At 37.3% G+C, this 20,914-nt stretch overlaps 1 protein-coding gene across 5 annotated transcripts in view; it reads left to right on the top strand.

Moving 5' to 3' along the window:
- The window catches only part of Hecw (Hecw ubiquitin protein ligase), a 110,346-nt gene that overhangs the window by 79,096 nt on the left and 10,336 nt on the right, over nt 1-20,914 (top strand). For all 5 annotated transcript variants that reach the window (XM_028180356.2, XM_028180355.2, XM_089730141.1 and 2 more), the window contains 2 exons: nt 18,812-19,036; nt 19,342-19,608. In XM_028180356.2, the coding sequence (XP_028036157.2) occupies nt 18,812-19,036; nt 19,342-19,608 (492 nt within the window). The remainder of the gene's footprint in view (nt 1-18,811; nt 19,037-19,341; nt 19,609-20,914) is intronic.

Raw genomic sequence — 20,914 nt, 5'->3', positions numbered from 1 at the left:
AATCATAACATATTACTTATTATATTACTCTTATTCAAGTTTAAACCATAAAATTCGTTAATTAATTCATTAAGATTATCAAGCTCGGTATTATTTATTTATATGTTGTGAGTATTTGTTAGGCTTGCGTAACGAGTTAATCATTAACGCTTACTCATCTGTATCGGTCTGACGTCTGTCAAAGTCGCTTCATTACATTTTATGTGAACAATTTTAATTATATACGTAGGTATATTTTCTTTAATTTTTTTTTTCTTCGTGTTTGTCCGCCAATGTGCATGAAGCGTAATAAACAATCCGGTTATTAGATTTAAAAAGTTTAATTTACATAATATACGTCATTGACACCACAATATAACAACTATCAACAACAATGATGATTTACTATGGACAAAAAATAAATTGGCGTAAACGTGCCACGATGCCTCTTGTCATGTAAATTTAAACTCTCAAAATGTAGAAAACCAACGCCAATTGAAATTCAAAACGACTTCTGATTTTTTTGTATAGTGAAACAAAGAAAAAATACTATATAATTTCGGTATCCTTAAATGAGAAACTAAGACAAATAAGAATTGAAAAAACAAATGATGTCTTTGAATGATATTTGAAAAATAAATAATATTTGCATCGCTATTAGAATTATTCCTAACCTAACCTAAACATCAGCCCGTTCAATTTCTCGCTGGATTTTCTCAGCGGGTCGCGATTCCGATTTGGTAGTAGATTCATTCGTGAAGCAGCTACTCTTGAATTGTTAGGTTTCCTCAGGAGGCGCTCGGGTAGCTGTTAGCAAATCCCACCCCTCCTGGCTGAGCCCTTGCTCGCCCACCTGCCCTGGTAAAACTGGAAAGGCCTCCGGGCCACCAGTAATCTCTCAAACATAAAAAAAAGGATTATTCCTATATTTACATAATATTTTATCTCTTTCGATCTTGAGCGAAAATGAAAAAGACCAAATATAATTTTGTTTGATGTTATGGTTTCCGAAGTTGTACAAAGTTAGATATTAAACTTTAGTTTATTTTGTTACATATACTTTAATCTTTTATTTATGCTTACCTTTAATATGTTTTATATATTAGTAAGCTGAAGTGGCAGCATTAGCAGGAAAACCGATATCCGTTTGGATAAATGTGTTCTTGAGTGGAGACTTGAGGAGAAACCGCGAATTAGCAGACGTAAAGTTCCAAAGACCTAAAGTTCGGTGGAGTGACGATCCATGCAGGTTGGTTGGCAAAAACTGGATGAGAGAAGTCCGGAATCATGCTCAGTGGCCTGCAGTAAGAGATGACTATGTCCAGCAGTGGACTGCTGATGATATGATGTGATTATATAAGCTGCTCCCGATCTAACACTTTCCCTCACGATTTATAATCAGCAGGTTACGTCATCGCTCTTACACATTCATACGTCATAAAGGTCTGTTATTTTTCTGATCGTTATCGAGAACGTTTTCATATACATTCGTGCCAGAGATAAAAAACAAATAAAATTTCTAAGGAAGAAAACTGCCAACAAAATTGTAAGTTGTCTTTTAAGAAAGTAGGCAGCGGCTTGGCTCTGCTCCTGGCATTGCTGAAGTCCATGGGCGACGGTAACCACTTACCATCAGGTGGGCCGTACACTCGTATGCCTACAAAGGCAAAAAAAAAACCGCCGCAGCTTGACCGTTGTTAGTAACATTCGATTTTCTTCCCTAGTTATTGTAGATTTTATGCACTGGTAACTCCAAAATTTTCCTCAGTAATCTTGGAGCTTAATTTCATTTATTTTTTTCTTAATCACCTCTTCTGAAATCTAGATCTGAAAATTGGAAAGGAATAAAAAAGCTCCTCCAAACAATTGTACTTACGGTACACTCAATAAATATTAAAACATTTTAAATATAACCGCTTCGTGAGATACGGATGCCCCGTACATTGAATGAAGACACTCCGCGAGATTTAGGTCGAGATTACAAAATTGTACACGTGTTTAGTGAACGACCTATAAATACATATACATACGATACATAAATATGCGTTCGAGTAATAACGTTATTGCGTGATTTATGAAATAAGGAAACGTATAATTTCTTATATAGGCTTGTAAATTAATTGAGAATTCCAGGAGATATTATTTGAATGAATTTGGATATCCAAACTGATGCTTGGATGAAATCTGCGACACTAAATTTTGTGAATTGTTTTGAGTACATTTCACAATTATTTATGTTGAAAAGTAAATAAGTGTACTGGAAGCTTAAGTAATTGGTAGAACTTATATTTGTTTACTGGCTATTAACGAGTGCTTGTGTATTTTTTAGACAAAAAAATATATTTTCACATTTACAACAAGGAATGTCAATACGTGAACAACAGAGAAAATGTACCACGTAAGTGATTTAATCACGAAGGTCGACCCTGGGCGAAGAGCAATTGTATTTTTGGATATTTAATTTGCATAAAATACAATTATTAAACACCGTAAATCGATCATTATGAATTCGATATCAAAATAATTGATACTAAAAGAAAAACTATGGAGTCGATTGTTTCCAATTTTTTTTTAATTAATCGTGCAATTAATAGAAAATAATCAAACTATGAAACAGTTTTCAATTTATGGATTATAATCCATTATCATTATTTGATTGAACTTGTTTGATTTCTTGTTGAAATTTAAAGAAGAGTAGAAATAACAAATAAAAAACATCAAATATTTAATTACTTTGAACATGCTTAATCGAACTCTCTATTAATATAATTACAGCCAGATCTTCGTGATTCATCTAGTATAAATCATTTGAACTGAATTATGTATTAACTAAAAGATCTAGTGAATATGTTTGAGCTGAATCAGGTATGAGTCAGTGTATTTTGATTGCATCACAAAAGATGCAACATGCATCCTCTGGAAGGATGTACACCACGTTCATATAGTATAGTTCGTCTGCAACACCTGTGCAAAATACGAGTCAATGACACTGACAGTCGACAAGGGTCCCGCAATGGGTATTCGTTCACGCGATACTCGCCTCGAGGTGAATCTGACACGACATGGTATTTGCATATCTGTGTGTTCATGTAATTGTCGCGTGTCCAGTATCCGCGGCGTTTCCACGGGCGCTCATTACTCGCAGATTTCCCGACATACGGAAAATTTATCGTCACCGCGTGTGTAAGTACATAGTGCAAATGAATCGTCGAGCTTACAAAGTTCCAACACCCCCGTAGCGGCTCACAAGTCGTAGCGTCCGTCCCCTGTAGATCACAGTCGCTTAGTTGAGTCAGTCGGTTCAGTGTTGTCAAAGCCACGGCATCGAACGCACGCATCCGCCTGCTTTTCAACTGTATGAAATGTACGTCGAACGTTCGTGACGGTGCACACGATTTAATATTCAATTTGAACAATCAAAATAACAGATTGTATTGTAATGAGTTTAGGGCTCGTTTACATCATCCGATTGTGGCTCGTCGGGACCCCGAATCCTTGGACATCTTAAAAGCAAAAGTTTTGACGGATTATGGAGTTTCTCAAAGTGCTGTTAACATTGCGTGCTTAGTGACTTTATTTAGTGATGAAAGCTTTCCTTGCGGACTTATAAAACCGGCAAGATTAATCACTACGAGGAATTAGAAGGGCGCGCGGCGTCGCTCCGCGGGGCGCGCCGCCGCCAGTTCATCAAGGGCTGGAAAAAGACCATGGGGGTTATCTCCAAGACATTCGGTGTCGTCTTCAGTCTGTAAGTATAGCGCCTATACCTTTCTATAAAGGTAATTCAAAACAAACGCACCTTCAATAACCTTGGAACAGCCTCTTAAACCCTTTCCTCCATATAGTTCTGTCTAAAGGTTGTTGACATAAAAACAAAATATTAATAATTTAAAACTATTGTCTGTTTGTCTCTAATGCCTTCTGTTTACGATGCGCTTGCGCAAGTACTCCTCCTATCCGATGGCCCGTCACTTTGTACGTAACATTGTCACACAATCAAACCTCTCATATCACACAACAGAAAATAAACTTTTACTCTCCGCTTCCGATGCTCTCATGCGTTCAATGCGGACTCTACATTATGCAAAAGCCACATCACCGCGACGCACATTAATTATTTCAGCTCTTTGTTAATTGTACCGTACTATTCTCACAGTTTCATATTTGAGGCAGCCAAAACTTTCCCCGTTTAATATATCAGTTAATGGATCCTACCGCTGCTTCGTACGTTTTGTGCGTTCTTCTTCATTCGAATTAACTCCATTCCTCGTTATGGTCGTCAATTATTACAAGTGAAGTTTCAATGTTAAATGTAGGTACCTCTTTTGTGACGCTAATTAGGTCTTTTATTGTTTGAAACACGTTGCGACGCGTAATCGTTTCAAACGTCCTCCTTGAAAGTTTCATGCGATCAAAATTGTTTGTAGTAGGACCGGAGCTGTCTCGAATATTCGTTATTTGTCCATTCACAATGAATTGGCGTTGGTGCGCTACGAAAGACATTATGTTGCTCCGTGAGATCTGAGCTAAGAGCATCGGTCACGGAACGGACCGATCCTGGCATGACCCAAAATTATAATTTGAGCAATCAAATACTCATAATGTTTATGTACCTGAATCACGAAACATGTTCCGCGCACGTCGATTTATCAAAATTTTCTCATTTAAATTGATACTTTCAAGATTTTATTATTTCATTCAAGCAAGTTTTTACGCGAATGATGCCTAGTCTAGTTGAAATTAATATCAGTTTTTCACATACTAACAATGAGCCATTGTCTAAGACATTTTTCGTTTAAAATCAAATAAGTATGTACATGTATTCTAATTATCTTATTAAATGGTCGCTTGCGATTCAGGACTCGATTTCAAGACTACGTTTCTCATAATAAAAACTCATGATCATTATCTAAACTTCTGTACAAAGGGAGAGGAAATAATCGTCTATTTCGTAATCAAGGCATTGTACGACTCGGTGGTGCTTTTAGGTACCACAAGCACCGGTCACCGTCCTCGTCGAACCCATCGCTTGCAACGAAGGGCTCGACGAGCGAATTAACCCACAGACACCGCCCACTGAGTTTCTCGCCGGACCTTCTCAGTGGGTCGCGTTTCCGATCCGGTGGTAGGTTCTGCGAAGCACTGCTCTTGCTAGGGTTAATTTTAGCAACACTTCGGCTTGAGCCCCGTGAGCTCACCTACATGTTAGGGCGAAGCTGAAATAGCCTCTCAAGACTATAGGCAAGACAAGAGCATAGACAAGAGCATAGGTAAGGGGAAAAAAAGCACGACTCGGATAACTGTCCAACTGTGTTTCAAATTAAGACACTGAAGCTCCGAAATCTTAACCTCATTGATCTAATGAATATATAATATAGGCGGTTGTAAAACAAACAAAAAGACAGCTTCAATAGCAAATTGATCTAATAATTAGTTTCATCTTTTTTTTTCTAATGATGCTGCAAACATATTAGAGCGAAGTTATAAAAATATTGTAACGTCATTGGTCCTTGATGCGTTCGCAAATTTTCAAGTTAATCGATGTAAATGATTAACCAACATGACATACCAAACTAATAAAAGCGTATTAAAATTGATCTTTTTAAGTCGAACAAAATTATTAAACTCTATAATTAACTAAATACACTTGAACTTTTATTTAGAGCTAGTGTGCTAGAACCCGGAATATTTCTGTAAAGCGATCTAAGTACAGAAGTGAAAACTCCAACATCACTTTTATAAATACATCTATAACTTTAGCTTGATGATACAATGTTCTTTGTTTGTTAATGAAATAATGATATTTTAATCTTACCAACGTATACCTCTAGGTTTTACTGTGGGTGGCTTATTTGACTACAGTCAGCTAAACCTTATCTAAAAGTCACATGGATTACTCCACGTTGTTAGCTCCTTCGCAGTAAATAAATTGCGGTATATAATTCTCTTTAAAGACATTCGTTTAATCAGATTGAGTGTTCTTGGAAAATTTTATTTCATAAAAAGAGACGCCTGTGTGGCAACTATGAACGTTGTTTTTTTAACATTTCGTCTATTTTCGTTTTCACCATAGTCGTAATAAAACGTGGACAATAAAACTTTCTAACTTTTCGATATAAATCTTATTCTTAGTTATCGTTAATTGAAAACACAATAAATACATATATTATTATTATAACGTTTATCGGAACTGAATTTAAATAAGGCGTGATCGTCGATAACTTAAATAGGTGCCTTTTTAGTTCTAATTATAAAAGGAAGGCAATAAAAGATGAAGTCGAAAACAATTTTATTTTAACTGCAATAGTGTCATATATTTAGCGTTGAAATAGCGTAAAACCGCAGCCGTATTATCAATTTGTTGAGCCCGTCTTCTCGAATGGAAACCACGATGAAGGAGCTGCAAAATTAAAAAAAAATACGCTATTAGTGTCATCAACTATGTCTTGTTAGCTGTTAGCACTGCATTTATGATTAAGTGAGTTTGTGACTTGGTTCGACCTACAAAGCTCTTGGACAAATAACACAAACAGGCTAAATTAAAGCACGTAATCAATCGAACTCCTATGGAACTTCTGCTAAAGTCTTAAGAAAAGTCTCTTCTTCCTTCGAAGCCGTAGAAAATTTCGATCAAGTTCTGATCAAACAATTAGATATGCAAGCATATTGAATGCTATACCCACTTATGTTGGATGCATATGTAATATGTACATTTGTGCGAATTTCAAAACCTTCCTACTTGTACTATTGTTAATAACGGGCACCCTTCAAATTTTAACACATAACCGGAACATCAGAAGCCGGCCCGGTCACCGTCCTCATCGAACCCATCGCTCGCGACGAAGGGCTCGACGAGTGACTTAACCCATAGACACAGCCCACTAAGTTTCTCGCCGGATCTTCTCAGTGGTTCGCGTTTCCGATCCCGTAGTAGATTCCGCGAAGCACTACTCTTGCCTAGGCCAGTGTTAGCAACTCGCCCGGTTTGAGCCCCGTGAGCTCACCTACACGTCAAGGAGAAGCTGAAATAGCCTCTAAAAGCATAGGTAGAAAAAAAAAGCCGGTACGTCTGTACCTCTCTTCCTGCAAGCCCATAATACACCAGCTTACTACAATGGTCAATATTTTCACAATAGCAAACATTGTCGGGTAATGTTCAAATAGTCGTTTAAGTTCAATAGTCTAAGACGGTGGCCATCAAAGTCCACTTACCTTATTGTGCTTACCGCTTCTTTGAAAAGGGTGAGTTTTAAATCGAAGCCATGGAAGAGAATAAAGTGAACAAAATAATTTTGATACTGCTCTTTTTTTTTCCTACATAAGCTGATAGCCTTGAGAGGCTATTTCAGTGTAACCTTAGCTAGTAGGTGAACTCACGGGGCTCAAACCGGAGTGATACTAACACTGACCCCAGCAAGAACAGTGCTTCGCAGAATCTACCACCGGACATTGTCCTATTTAGCCTTATTCGTATGACAATTCTTCGTCGCTTTCTTCATTACTACGTAGGTCGGTTGAGACTGGCACCCCAGTTATGGTGGTTATTAGGTCACACCAACGACTAGGTGATCGACCGCGTGGTCTCTTTCTCTCCACTTTGTCTAAGTTGTCCGGCTATCGTTATAAATAACGTACATTACATTGAAAAGCGTGCTTTCCTTTTTTCGTAGCTAATTCCAATGTACGTTCCAACTCAAATACTAAATTAAACCATATTTAATCCGGTTCCACCCTATAACAACGTGTCGTTTATTTAATAGTTATTGGTTTTTAAATACAACACGAATTAACTTTACGGTTAATAAATCGTTCGATTTTACGCTTAAGTACAAATTTTCGTGCTCCTATATCGTTAGTCGCGGCGTTCCAATCAAATTGTCGTAAATAGTATAATCTTTTCGGTCGTAATCTTCTCGATATGGGAACTATCTTCGGAACGGTCCCGACAAACTGTAACGTACAATGGACGCTTGCTGCGCGAATCGAGACTCTAAATTAAGTGCATTAATCACCATACGAAGCGCGATACGGTTTTTGTGATGCAGATCATGAAATTCGAACGGGCTAGTATCGGTCCTAGCGTTTGAGCAAACACCGTGGTACGGATTATACATACTTGGATTATACCGTGCACGGAGAATTGTTTTGTCGTTTTTTTTTTGTTGTCTAATACAAAAACTAATAATTCTTACGAGTATTTTTTAAGTTTTTGAGTACAAATTCAATTTTGTAAATATCCAAAAAAATATCATAAATGTCTTAAACTTTTTATATTTTATTGCTTAGATTTGTGGACGAGCTCACAGCCCACCTGGTGTTAAGTGGTTACTGGAGCCCATAAACATCTACAACGTAAAATGCGCCACACACCTTGAGATATAGTTCTAAGGTTTCAGTATAGTCACAACGGCTGCCCCACCCTTCAAACCGAAACGCATTAATGCTTGACGGCAGAAATAGGCGGGGGGTGGTACCTACCCGCGCAGACTCACCCAGTTTGGTTTGTTAATTTAAAAAATTAAAAATTAAAAAATTCTGACCTTGAAGTTGAATTTGATTTTCACCAAAATGAATTTAATATTTACAAAATTGAATTTGTTGTTTATAAAATTAAATTTGCACCAATATTGTATTAAGAATGAGACTAAATAATAATAATAATAAAAAACGTTTCGTTTTATTTATCAACTTAATTGTGTCATTGCGGTTTTAATTTATACGTTTGGACCGTTGTAATGTTTCCGTGAAACAATGTGGACACAATTATTGTTGCTTTGACTGAATTTTTCTTTTTGTCTGTATTAAGTTTCAACAATAGACCGGGGCAGTGGGAGCGCTCGGCTGGAATGGCATTGTACAATGACAAGTATAACTGGTGCGTCCACGCGTCCAAGGACTGACAGTACACTAGACATGCTAAAAACAATGTATTAGACTTAATTTAATCTATCTTTATCTATATCTATAAAAATGAATTGCTGTTCGTTAGTCTCGCTAAAACTCGAGAACGGCTGGACCGATTTGGCTAATTTTGGTCTTGAATTATTTGTGGAAGTCCAGAGAAGGTTTCAAAGATAGATAAATATGAAAATGTTCGGAATTAAATAAAAATAACAATTTTGTTTTTCCTTTGATGTGTCCCCCGTCGGACGGATTCCTTTTGTTTGTTTTAAGTTTATTTTATACAAATTTAGGTCTTTTATTTATCGATTGAGGCACTACGAAGTCTGCCGGGTCAGCTAGTACGCAATAAAAACTTGAATAATTTAAATTTTCTAACACCCTTTTATCGGCTTTACCTGTAGGTTCCTACAGATAAAGCCTATCTGTCTATTTTTAAATACCGAATCTAACTAATTTTAGGAGCGTATTAAATTGCGTATTTTATGGGTCCCCACTTGGCTTAGTTTTACTGTTGGACTCTGCAATAGCAATGCAATCATGCAATGCAGTTTTTTTTTTTTTGACTGTAGTCTTATGAATATACCGCTCATCTCATACTGAGCGGTTACCGTCATTAATAAATATCAAGCAATTCCATTTAATTATATTATAATACAAACCAAAAAAAAAGTTTTAATAACGAATGCTCTAATATAGATACTACACAAACAATCATTAAATAATCGTACACCTGTATATATGTAGTATACTTTCACTACAAACTACAAGAAGTCGTATCGGGAACGACAAAAGAAATAAACAAAGGCAGGATCGCTAGCCAGTTGGTGAGCAGGAGTTGTTCGACAATCGGTCATTGTCCTTATATTTCCTGTCATTAACTGTTACTCATTTATAGGATTGTACTGTTTGACTTTTATTATATCGAAAGTCAATAGTGAATTTTCAAATATTCTATATTTGTGTTTCGATACGATTTGCAATATACATTTCTTTTGAAGATTTTCCGAGCTCGAAGCTTTGTGTTTAGTTTGGTATGGCGACAATAGGAAATGCGTGTAAATAATGTTGACGGCATTTCAAAGCAAATAACAAAGGTTTTGAGGACTAATGCTAGTGTGAGTGTTTCTGTTTGATTCAATACGTCATTCTAATTTGAAGAGCTGATTTGAAGACAAAATAAAGTCCTTTCTTTTTAGCGCTTATTTTAACATAATAGACAGTAACAAGATGTATGTATGTATGTAAACTGTATACATTGTGAAGATACTTTTATATATTTGTGGCAATTTTTTTTGTTTTTTTTTCACGGTGATTGGGTTTTTTTTTAATAACTAATTTAGAGGCTCGCTCGCTAAGTACATTAATATGGGTTTGCTGAGTGCATATTATATCATTTAGATTGCAATCCAGATCAGATTTAGTTACTATGTAATAATGCACTGTAATGATTGTGATTTGTTTTGTTTTTTTTTGTTGCTAAGTTGGGTGGACGAGCTCACAGCCCACCTGGTGTTAAGTGGTTACTGGAGCCCATAGACATCCACAACGTAAATGTGCCACCCACCTTGGGATATAAGTTTTAAGGTCTCAATATAGTTACAACGGCTGCCCCACCCTTCGAACCGAAACGCATTACTGCTTCACAGCAGAAATAGGAAGGGTAGTGGTACCTACTCGTGCGGACTCACAAGAGGTCCTACCACCAGTATCATCCATCACCAGTATCCATTTGTGCATCAATAAATAAATAAAAATTACCCAATTTTAGTAAATGTTACTAAATCGAATTCGAACCGTCTACGTTTGTACAGTAAACAAAAGAAAAATCGTTAAACCCGCCCCCAGGAAGACAACTGTCGTTTCGACATCGGGACACAAAATTGCAAGTACTAGAGGTCCCGCAGTACTCGAAATTCGACTATAATTAATTGGAATTGTAAGTTTGTACACTATTATGATTGTATTTTATACTTCTATAATCACAAATTTCGCCAAGGCTACACTATAAATTTTTTTTAATAAAGACAAACAATATTTAATCTATTCTCAATTTGACAACAGACGTCAAGAATAAAGGTTGACAGTAAATAGTATGCATGCGTGTGTGCGTCAAATACATGGTGTGTAGTGTGTGTAATGTTTTCTTTATTGATTTAATGTATCTTTTATGCATTATTTTAAAAAAATATTAACAATGTGCACTTCTTCTCTACATTCTCTATAAGTGTGGAAAATTTCATACTCCTCCGTCCACGCAATTTTCGTAAAAAGGGATACAATGTTTTTGCTTCACGTATTAATATATAGATAATTAAGTTGGCCGCATAACAATCGACGGGTCAGGGTTTAACAATTGCACGTTCCCCATTATTGTCCCCCCAACGGCGCCAATGCGTACACTTCCGGCCCGAGTGACACATCGTATAAAATGCACATTAATTAATGGGACATTAACGTTTCGGCTCGAAACGTTCCCTTCTTACGATTTTATTACGCTTTTAGTGGTCGTTGCGGAAGAGTTTATGCCTTTCAAATTAAACATACCCCCTCTGTCCTCGTATCCAGTAAAAACAAGTCCGTTTTGTGATCCGAGTTGTGGTGTGTCAAACGAAGACGCTCACCTATACTTAATATTATAAAGCTGAAGAGTTTGTTTGTTTGTTTAACGCGCTAATCTCAGGAACTGCTGGTCCGATTTGGAAAATTCTTTCAGTGTTAGATAGCCCATTTATTAGGTTTTCTTTTTTTTGTTTATTGCTTAGATGTGTGGACGAGCTCACAGCCCACAGCCAGGTAGTAGATTCATTCGCGAAGCAGCTGGTCTTGAGTTGTTAGGTCTTCTTCGGAGGCGCTTGGACAGTTGTTAGCAAATCCCATCCTGGCTGGCTGGCTGAGCTTCGCTCGCCTACTCGTCCTGGTGAAACTGGAAAGGCCTCCGGGCAACCAGTAATTCTTCAATCATAAAAAAGCCCATTTATTGAGAAAGGATATAGGCTATATAACATCACGGTAAGACCAATACAAGTGGAGCACCAATAAAGAATGTTTCAAAATATTTTCACTTTCTACGTAAATGAAGTGAGGGTAAAATTTAGCGTTATGCCAAGGTAACTATTCCACGCGGACGGAGTCGCAGGCAAAAGCTAAGATCTAAGATATAAAAGAGGTACATCTTTCTCGAATTTTTCGTTTTTAGAATTGTAGTAATTAATATAGAAAAAATACGGGTAGGTACCACCGCCCTGCCCATTTCTGCCGGCCGTTGTGTCGTAGAGCTGAGACTTGGAACTCATGTCTCAAGGTGGGTGGCGGCATCTACGTTATTGATGTCAATGGGCTCTGGTAACCGCTTAACACGAGGTAGCCATGAGATACATATACGCTTCAAATAAATGTTGCTGGATGAAGCAATATCCTGAGAAACGATAACTGAAGTACATTTTAATCATTATTAAGCAATTCATTCAAACATTTTACACACGCTACGCGATATAATTAATTTGTAAGTACATAATATGTATGTTTATATTCTAACGGAAGTCCTTCGTAATATCCTAATTGGCGTGACGCGGCCGCGGGGTCTTTTGCATCCATTCACTAATGCTATTATGCATATTTTCAATGGTACGATAATTTTTCAGACCTTGTAGAAGTTAGTTTATCTTTACAAAAAAAAAAACGGTCTGAAAAGTTTTACAAAGAAAAATGAACGCTAAAACAATCCGTGAATGTTATTACGCACACAACATTTTTACTTGCGCATTTCGGTATGTCGGTAATTTAATTTATTGTATAACTTAATAGTTACAATTATTTATTATTTATTATTATTAATACTTTATTTCAGTTTTTTTTTTTAAAACCATAACATTTTGTTAGTAATAATTACTTATAATCTATGTTAGTAACTCAAAAAATTACTATCATTATATACATTTTATACCATTACATTTTTTTTTTCTTCACCTTCCAAGCGCCTACTGCAAAGGCTATTGATCAGCAGTCCCTCGATCTTGCTCGATATGATTCTCAAAAGACTGTTGCCACTGTCACGAACTCGACGCAATAACGATGCACTTCTATTCCGCATTATTGCAAAGAAGTCATCGGTGTGAGATGTCGCAAACATTGTGGAATTTAATATTTACTGTATCGAGACTCGAATATATTTAGTAATACTCAGGTACTTCTAACGTGTAATCAATTAAATTTGTAGTTCTTTTTAAAGTTCGAACCTTAAACGTCTTATTTAGTGCAGATTTCTTTTTATCATGCGAAAAAAAAAACATTATAACATAACACATTAATACGACCTCTGGTAATTCAATTTATGAAGTTCCCAGAAAATTTTTCGATGCAAAAAAAGGGTTCGCTATGATTTATTAATGGTATAAAAATTAAATGAAGGTCGGGTGAGGTTTTACAGACTCCAATGTTTTCAAATGTTTTTAGAGACATGGTAAACTAGAGTATTATTATTCTAGATTATTCCGTTTCTGTCATGATCGTTTTGTTAGTCAAAAGTATCGAATGTATTCGATAACACGTTGCAATAGCTGAGTTATTTCACGATCTACTTTATTTTTAATTTAATATTAGATGAAGAGTGAAAGACGATATGTGTAAGAAGGGAGTGAGCGAAGAAATGATATATGATAGAGGAGTGTAGAAGGAGAAATCATGTTGCGCCGACCCCCGGTGACTGGGAGAAAGGCAGGAAGGAGAATGACGATGACAATGTGCCTTTATAAGAAACTCTTAACTTAATCTTTTTGTGTTTTTTTCGTGAGCAAAACATAAGTATGGGTTTGAAAGTTGATACCTATAGATTGCATCATGCTGCAAGAGAGCCAGAGATGGAGAATAAATCCTCATTTTTTTTTACATCCAATTGTAACCAATGAAAACCACGCTCCCAATTGATATGTTTTCTCTAATTAAAAAAGTCTCAAAGCATAAGTTAACCGATAAAATTATTTTCAAAAAACAAAACTCATTAGCCGTTCACACTCAAGGAACCTTCGTGTTAGTCATATTACAATAAATATTAAATTGTTCATTGTTATCATTAAGAACATTGATCATAGGAAGTAATTTAGCACGGACATTGGGCACGTATCTGCTTCTAATTCCACTGACTGAGGTCGGACCAATGTCGGCTGTTTCATAATTTACAAATACATAATTTGATACTTTTTAAAGTGTTATCTATTGTCGCGGGACAATCATCTACGTGTCAATATTAAACATTGCTCTCAAACGTAATTTGATACTTTTTCAATGGTTCCTCGAAGAAAGCAAATTCAAGATTTAAAACTTTTATTTTTTAAGGATTGAGTAACAAATGGTACAGTTACTTAATGTTATTTCAATGTTGACGGATTGTCGATCTTAAAATTCTATCATTCGTACATTCTCTATCATTTTTAGCCATAAGGTAATATTATAATATATGCTATAATACATAATATTATCTGATATACGCATTGGAAATCTTAGTGACTTTTTTTAAGTCCGAAACCGTAGAAACTATTTTTTAATAAAATTTTAGACAAATTCAAAGCACAAAGTATTAGGTGCATAATAGATTTCGTATGATAACAGCTTACCTGCTTTCGTTACCTTGAGCAAAAGCAATTCCACTGCGCTTTTGTGTTGTGCCCCGCAGCGATAGATGAGAACCCGTCATTATGTTAAGGGAGCCCTAATTACAGGTGGCTCCAGTGTCTAATATATCAGAATTTCAACGTTTCAAACTATGCGTGTTTGTATAAATGCCGTTGTCGTTTTTAAAATCCTTTGCATACATTGCACTGGTTTTTTTTTTTTTTTTTTTATTGCCCTTGTAGGCAGACGAGCATACGGCCCACCTGATGGTGAGTGGTTACCGTCGCCCATGGACTTCAGCAATGCCAGGGGCAGAGCCAAGTCGCTGCCTACCGCTTAATACTCTCCACAAGCCTCGTTTGAAGAAGGACATGTCATAGCGCTCGGGGAACACCGTGGAGGGGAGCTCGTTCCATAGCCGGATGATACGTGGCAAAAAAGACCTCTGGAAACTCACTGTGGATGACCGCAGTGGCTCCAGGTAGTATGGATGAACTCTACTCCGGTGGCGGGCGGTGTGATGGTAAAACGAGATGCCGGTATCATCTCGAACAATTCCTCAGAGCACTCACTTATTTAGAATGTTTGCTATTAAAAATGCATCTTTATTTTTGTTGGTAATGTTCTTTGAGAAAAAATATGCTGCTTGCTTCGCGTAAGTTCTTGAGGCAGGTGCGCAATGAAACCGTATTCGTAGCGCCGGTGAAAGTGTTCAGAACATAAACAACGCGACTTGAAATTATCTTTATACATCAAAACAGTTATTTGGGTAATAGAAAACGAAAACAAGTTGAACCATCATAATAAGCCCCCCGGTTGTGATGTCGGAACATGGTCGCTGTTAATTAAATGACTACTGCAGATACGCATCTCGTGCTGCGTCATTCCCTGTTACACCCTCCCGATCCATTAACGGTGCTTTTAGGTACCACAAGCACCGGTCACCGTCCTCGTCGAACCCGTCGCTTGCGACGAAGGGCTCGACGAGCGAATTAACCCATAGACACAGCCCACTGAGTTTCTCGCCGGATTTTCTCAGTGGGTTTCCGATCCGGTGGTAGATTCTTCGAAGCACTGCTCTTGCTAGGGTCAGTGTTAGCATCACTCCGGTTCGAGCCCCGTGAGCTCACCTACTAGTTAAGGTTACGCTGAAATAGCCTCTCAAAGCTATCAGCTTAGGTAGGATAAAAAAGTTACACCTTGGCGCGGAATCAAGACGTCAACCGGCCGTACGAGCGGCGTTATCTTAGCCAGCATCGCAGATCGGCTTGTGGGAGAGTCGTGGCCGGCGGGCGGGGCGCACCTCGCGCACCTGTCCGCCGGCCCGGGCGAGGTACGTGACGCGATCGAGCAGCGCGTGCTCTCCGCCTCGAGGGGAATGCCTCCGATACTCATTAACTTTCGGGGACTGGTGGCCCTTCAATGATATATGTGTAGGATGTGCCGGATGCTTACATAATGACTCCGAGCACGACGACCATTGCACGCAACGTTCTGTTCTTATAACGTTCTTCGACGTTTTCGAGTCGAGGGATGTCTCTGATGCTAAATCGCGCCGCGTTGCGTGTTCGTACCTAATTTTCTCACGGTTGATAATAAAACTACTTGTATCTTTAACACGTATGTATACTGACGATATTATTTGAGATTGTATCATAATGTTTGTTTTGCAGTGTGTTTATAGGTCGTTCTCATCGTTGCGTATCAACCTTGCGTTTTGGAAGTCAAAAATGCGAATAGATCAAAATTCTTCCTCAATTACCGTCGACAGACTCGACCGTCTTGATATACGGCGAAGGCAATCAAGGCCGGTAATGAATACCGCCAATATTGGGCACGTGGGCCATAGCGACCGTTGTAATAGTTAAACCATCAATAAATACCTCTAAAAAAGGGAACGTTTATTATGAACGAGGTGTACGTGATTTTCGAAGTCTAATAACGTTTCGAAGAAACCATTGTTCTGATCGCGATAATGAACTGTGCCGAAAAAAAAATTAGTTATGACTACCTGCGTCTTGTTTTAGTTTCGGTGACCATGTGACGTAGTAACACGGTATTATGATTACAGAAGAACGAATTTTTTTTTGGAAGGTCCCTGCTTGCGCACGCGGCGACTCCTCACGTGGAATACACCGAGCCCAAATGAAATTAGAATATTAATTATTAATACCGAATCTCGATCAAGAGCGGAGGGCGTTGCGGTCCGCACATGCCGCTCTCCTAAATCGATTACGGGTGTTCTCGCTTATAGCTTGGACATTTTGTCTCTGTCTAATGTGGGCCAGGCTCGCTTTTGTCTTTTTGGGTATAATCTATCAGGGTTCATTGCTCCTCGCAGTCGTTTTTGACTGTACTTACTTCGGACTGTAGAAGTCTTATTGTACCGGATGAACGAGGGGGAAATTCATTGAAGAAATTAGACATCATGACGTAAAAGTGAAATCTGATTGCATTGTTTTTGATCTTACTCGAATACACGTGATTCTAATGAGTGCTTAATCATTTTCACACGCCGCGACCACAAGATTTTAATAGCTTTATTAGTTCACACTCTAATAAATTTGAAGGAGTTACACTTTCACAAGTTGGTGGCATTGGCAGTTCTTCGTTGTAATCTCTGTTCACAATTGTGAAAACGTTTTTTTTTCTTATTTTTATTGCTTAGATGTGTGTACGAGCTCACAGCCTACCTGGTGTTAAGTGATTACCCGAGTCTATAGACATCTACAACGTAAATGCCGACACCCACCTTCTAAGGTTTCAGTACAGTACAACGGCTGTCCCAACCTTCAAACCGAAACGCATTACAGCTTCATTTTATGATGCATGGTAGGCAAGGATTTTACCATTAAATTTGAAATTTCGTATTAGGCAGAACAGCGCATAGAACTGGTGAAGCCTGACTCAAGTTTTGCTGACAATTCCGCGGTCTCTCGCCTGTTATTAAATAGTTACCCAAGCTCAGAGACATTCACAGCATGAATTTAGCCACAAACATTAACCGAAGTCGCAGAAGTCGTCGTGGCCTAAAGGATAAGACGTCTGGTGCATTCGTATCTAGCGATGCAACGGTGTTCGAATCCGGCAGGCGGGTACCAATTTTTCTAATGAAATACGTACTTGACAAATGTTCAGATTGACTTCCATGGTCAAGTAATAATAACATCGTGTAATAAAAATCAAACCTGCAAAATTATAATTTGCGTAATTACTGGTGGTAGGACCTCTTGCGAGTCCGCACGGGTAGGTACCACCACCCCGCCTATTTCTGCCGTGAAGCAATAATGCGTGTCGGTTTGAAGGGTGAGGCAGCCGTTGTAACTATACCCAGATGGGTGGCGCATTTACGTTGTAGATATCTATGGGCTCCAGTAACCACTTAAAACCAGGTGGACTATGAGCTCATCCACACATCTAAGCAATAAATAAAAATAAAAAAAAGTTGCTGCGGTGGTCATTATTGAATTGAACCCATCACCATGATTCACATCATCATTGTCAACGATAAGAAAAAAATTAAAACATTTAATCCTGTATATAAAGGGATACTTTAAACTACCACGAAACAAAGGTAATGTTTTACATCTATCAGTCTGATAACGCGGCATGTTCCACACTATCCGTCATGTCCGGCTGCATTAAACTTCAAACATTACTTATCTTTGAGTGTGTAAATAATAAATTACAAAGTTACTTCGGAATCGACCCACATAACGTAATGCGCAAGTCCATTTTAATTTACTAGATTATATCCTATATTATGTAGGTATTACAGTGGTTTATTTCTTTCGTGTTGTGTTTTCGGACCGTTGGCTATGTTATTACAAATGTAATTCACTATGATCAACGGGTGTTGCCTTATTTATTCGATACAATGTTATGATAGGTATATATATCAAAGGGATGTTTTATTCAAAATGTATTTATGATAGTGGAATGTTTTAGTTAGAATAAAACTCTCAAGCGTGTGGGTTTGATGCTCTCATTAAATTATGTTCGAAAGTCCTCAGAAATATGATTACATACTGTAAATATTCTGCATTATTTTTGCCATCGAAAGCAAAGGGGTAAGAAGCTATCGTCACTCACGGACTTAATGGGGCGTAAAGAAGTCAATCTATCGCGTATTTATGTTAACGTTATGTTAGTTAGTTCTATAGTAGTTGTTCTATAAAGATTATAAATTGCAAATACAGCACGTTAATAAGATCGGATGGCATTTGAGAAACTTATTTTTAGTGTTTCACACGGTTATTATTTCAGAATCTTAATAATAGCATATTTGTAAACCACAACTTAATGTTATTTTCTTCCGCAGCCTGTTCGAGCAGGAGATCATGAGTTACGTGCCGGCTAACGGGTGCGGGGCAGGAGCGGCAGCGGGCGCGGTAGCGACAGCGGGCTCTTCGCCAGCCGCCTCGCCAGCAGCCACGCGGAGCACCCGGGCTGCCGCACCGCAGCGACGGGACTTCGAGGCCAAACTCAGAGCGTTCTACAGGAAACTAGAGAGCAAAGGATACGGCCAAGGACCCGGGAAATTAAAGTAAGTCATCGAGAAAATTTTGAAAACTTTTTAAATTATTCCTTAAGCAGCCTTAACATTGTTGTATAAATTTTACAATAACTTACTAAATATCAAACGTTTCGTGGCATACCAAAATGAAGTATGTAAAAAATATATAAAGTTTTTTATTTATTTATTTTTTATTGCCTTGGTAGGCAGACGAGCATACGGCCCACCTGATGGTAAGTGGTCACCGTCGCTCATGGACGTCAGCAATGCCAAGGGCAAAGCCAAGCCGCTTCCTACCAAAAAGTATATTTACTTATCAACAATATCTTGTACAGATTGCACATTCGAAGAGAACATCTTCTCGAAGACGCCTTCCGAAGGATAATGTCGTGTGGAAAGAAAGAACTTCAGAAGGGAAAGCTCTGTGTGATATGGGACGGCGAGGAAGGCCTGGATTACGGCGGACCAAGTCGGGAATTCTTCTTCCTACTGTCCCGAGAACTGTTCAATCCTTATTATGGACTGTTCGAGTACTCAGCCAACGATACCTACACGGTTCACGTCTCGCCCATGTCCGCCTTCGTGGACAATCATCATGAATGGTAAGTCATCATTCATAATTAAGTCAATTATATTCTTTTATAAAATATTATTATAATAAATATGCTATAATATAATTAATAGATTATATAAAATAATTATATATTTTATGTATTATATAATGATTCTACGCATTATGCGTAAACAGAAAATTGACTCGACGTCAGATAAAATCGACTATTTTGGTATTGTCAATTTTGTCTCAATAATATTAAGATTAAATATTCAACAGCATAGTTTAAAACTCCAAAGTGCGGGGTATCTTGAATACTATCAAAACAAACATACTAGTGAATAAGAAGTTATCGTAATGATGTTAGTATTATTCGAAACTTTCCTGTCTTACTCGGTAATATTTTCCTATGTGATTTCATATAAGTATGAATACGAGACTGACTTTATTTAATATTTCTTTGATACTCTTATTTCCTTTTTAAGTATGACCCTATGGTCATACTTATCATATTATCTATATAATACACATAAATAGTATGACAATAATTGTCATATGTAGGTACATAAAATGCAATTAATGCTTTTTTGCCATTGGTTTCGCTCCTCGCGTTCCCGCCAAAACGTCCTAATTACTAAGACTCAACCGCTTATCCCTCGCACCACAGGTAGCATAGATAGATGTGAACAATAATAAATTAAGATGGCGTCACGTAATATTTATGTTATCCTCCTTAACTCAATAAAAGTAAATCATAAGAACGTGTTCGTACATGCAAAACATTCGCAAATATTTTAATATTTCGTACGTTGTGACTTTTGGTGGGAATAAACGAGAACTGTAAAATTTCCTGCTGCGTTAAGCCATCATAGAAATAGTATAATGCACTTCAGATTTGTGGAAATTAATATAAGCCTTGCGTTTCCTTTATTTGTCAATAGATGTCGCTACGACAGTCTTAATACGCATAGAAGTATTTTCAATTCCAACTCGACCCGATCGAAATGAGTGGGAAAACTTCGTTCTTTTTTTGTATAAATATGTAACCTCTATACGATTATTCTTAAAAGAGGTTAATATGATATTATAAATATCATATTAACATTCATCTTTAGATGACATAAATAGAATTTTGAATATTGAAACATTAGAACATTAAAAATATAAAAAGCATTTTTGAAATATTAAAATATAAAAAAGATTTAAAAATAGTGGTGAAGCAATAGCTTTAAATGATGTTTCTCTTTATAAGAGCAACTCAGTTTGTGCTATAGTTTTACGAAACTAAACTGTATTTTGATATAAATAAATAAATACATTATAAAACAACATTTATACATGAAATATACGCAGTA

Source organism: Bombyx mandarina, chromosome 10 (genome assembly GCF_030267445.1).
Source record: "Bombyx mandarina strain Sakado chromosome 10, ASM3026744v2".
Lineage (NCBI taxonomy): Eukaryota > Metazoa > Arthropoda > Insecta > Lepidoptera > Bombycidae > Bombyx > Bombyx mandarina.
The sequence above is the reverse complement of the archived record's forward strand: the minus strand, read 5'-3'. Positions and strand labels throughout refer to the sequence as shown.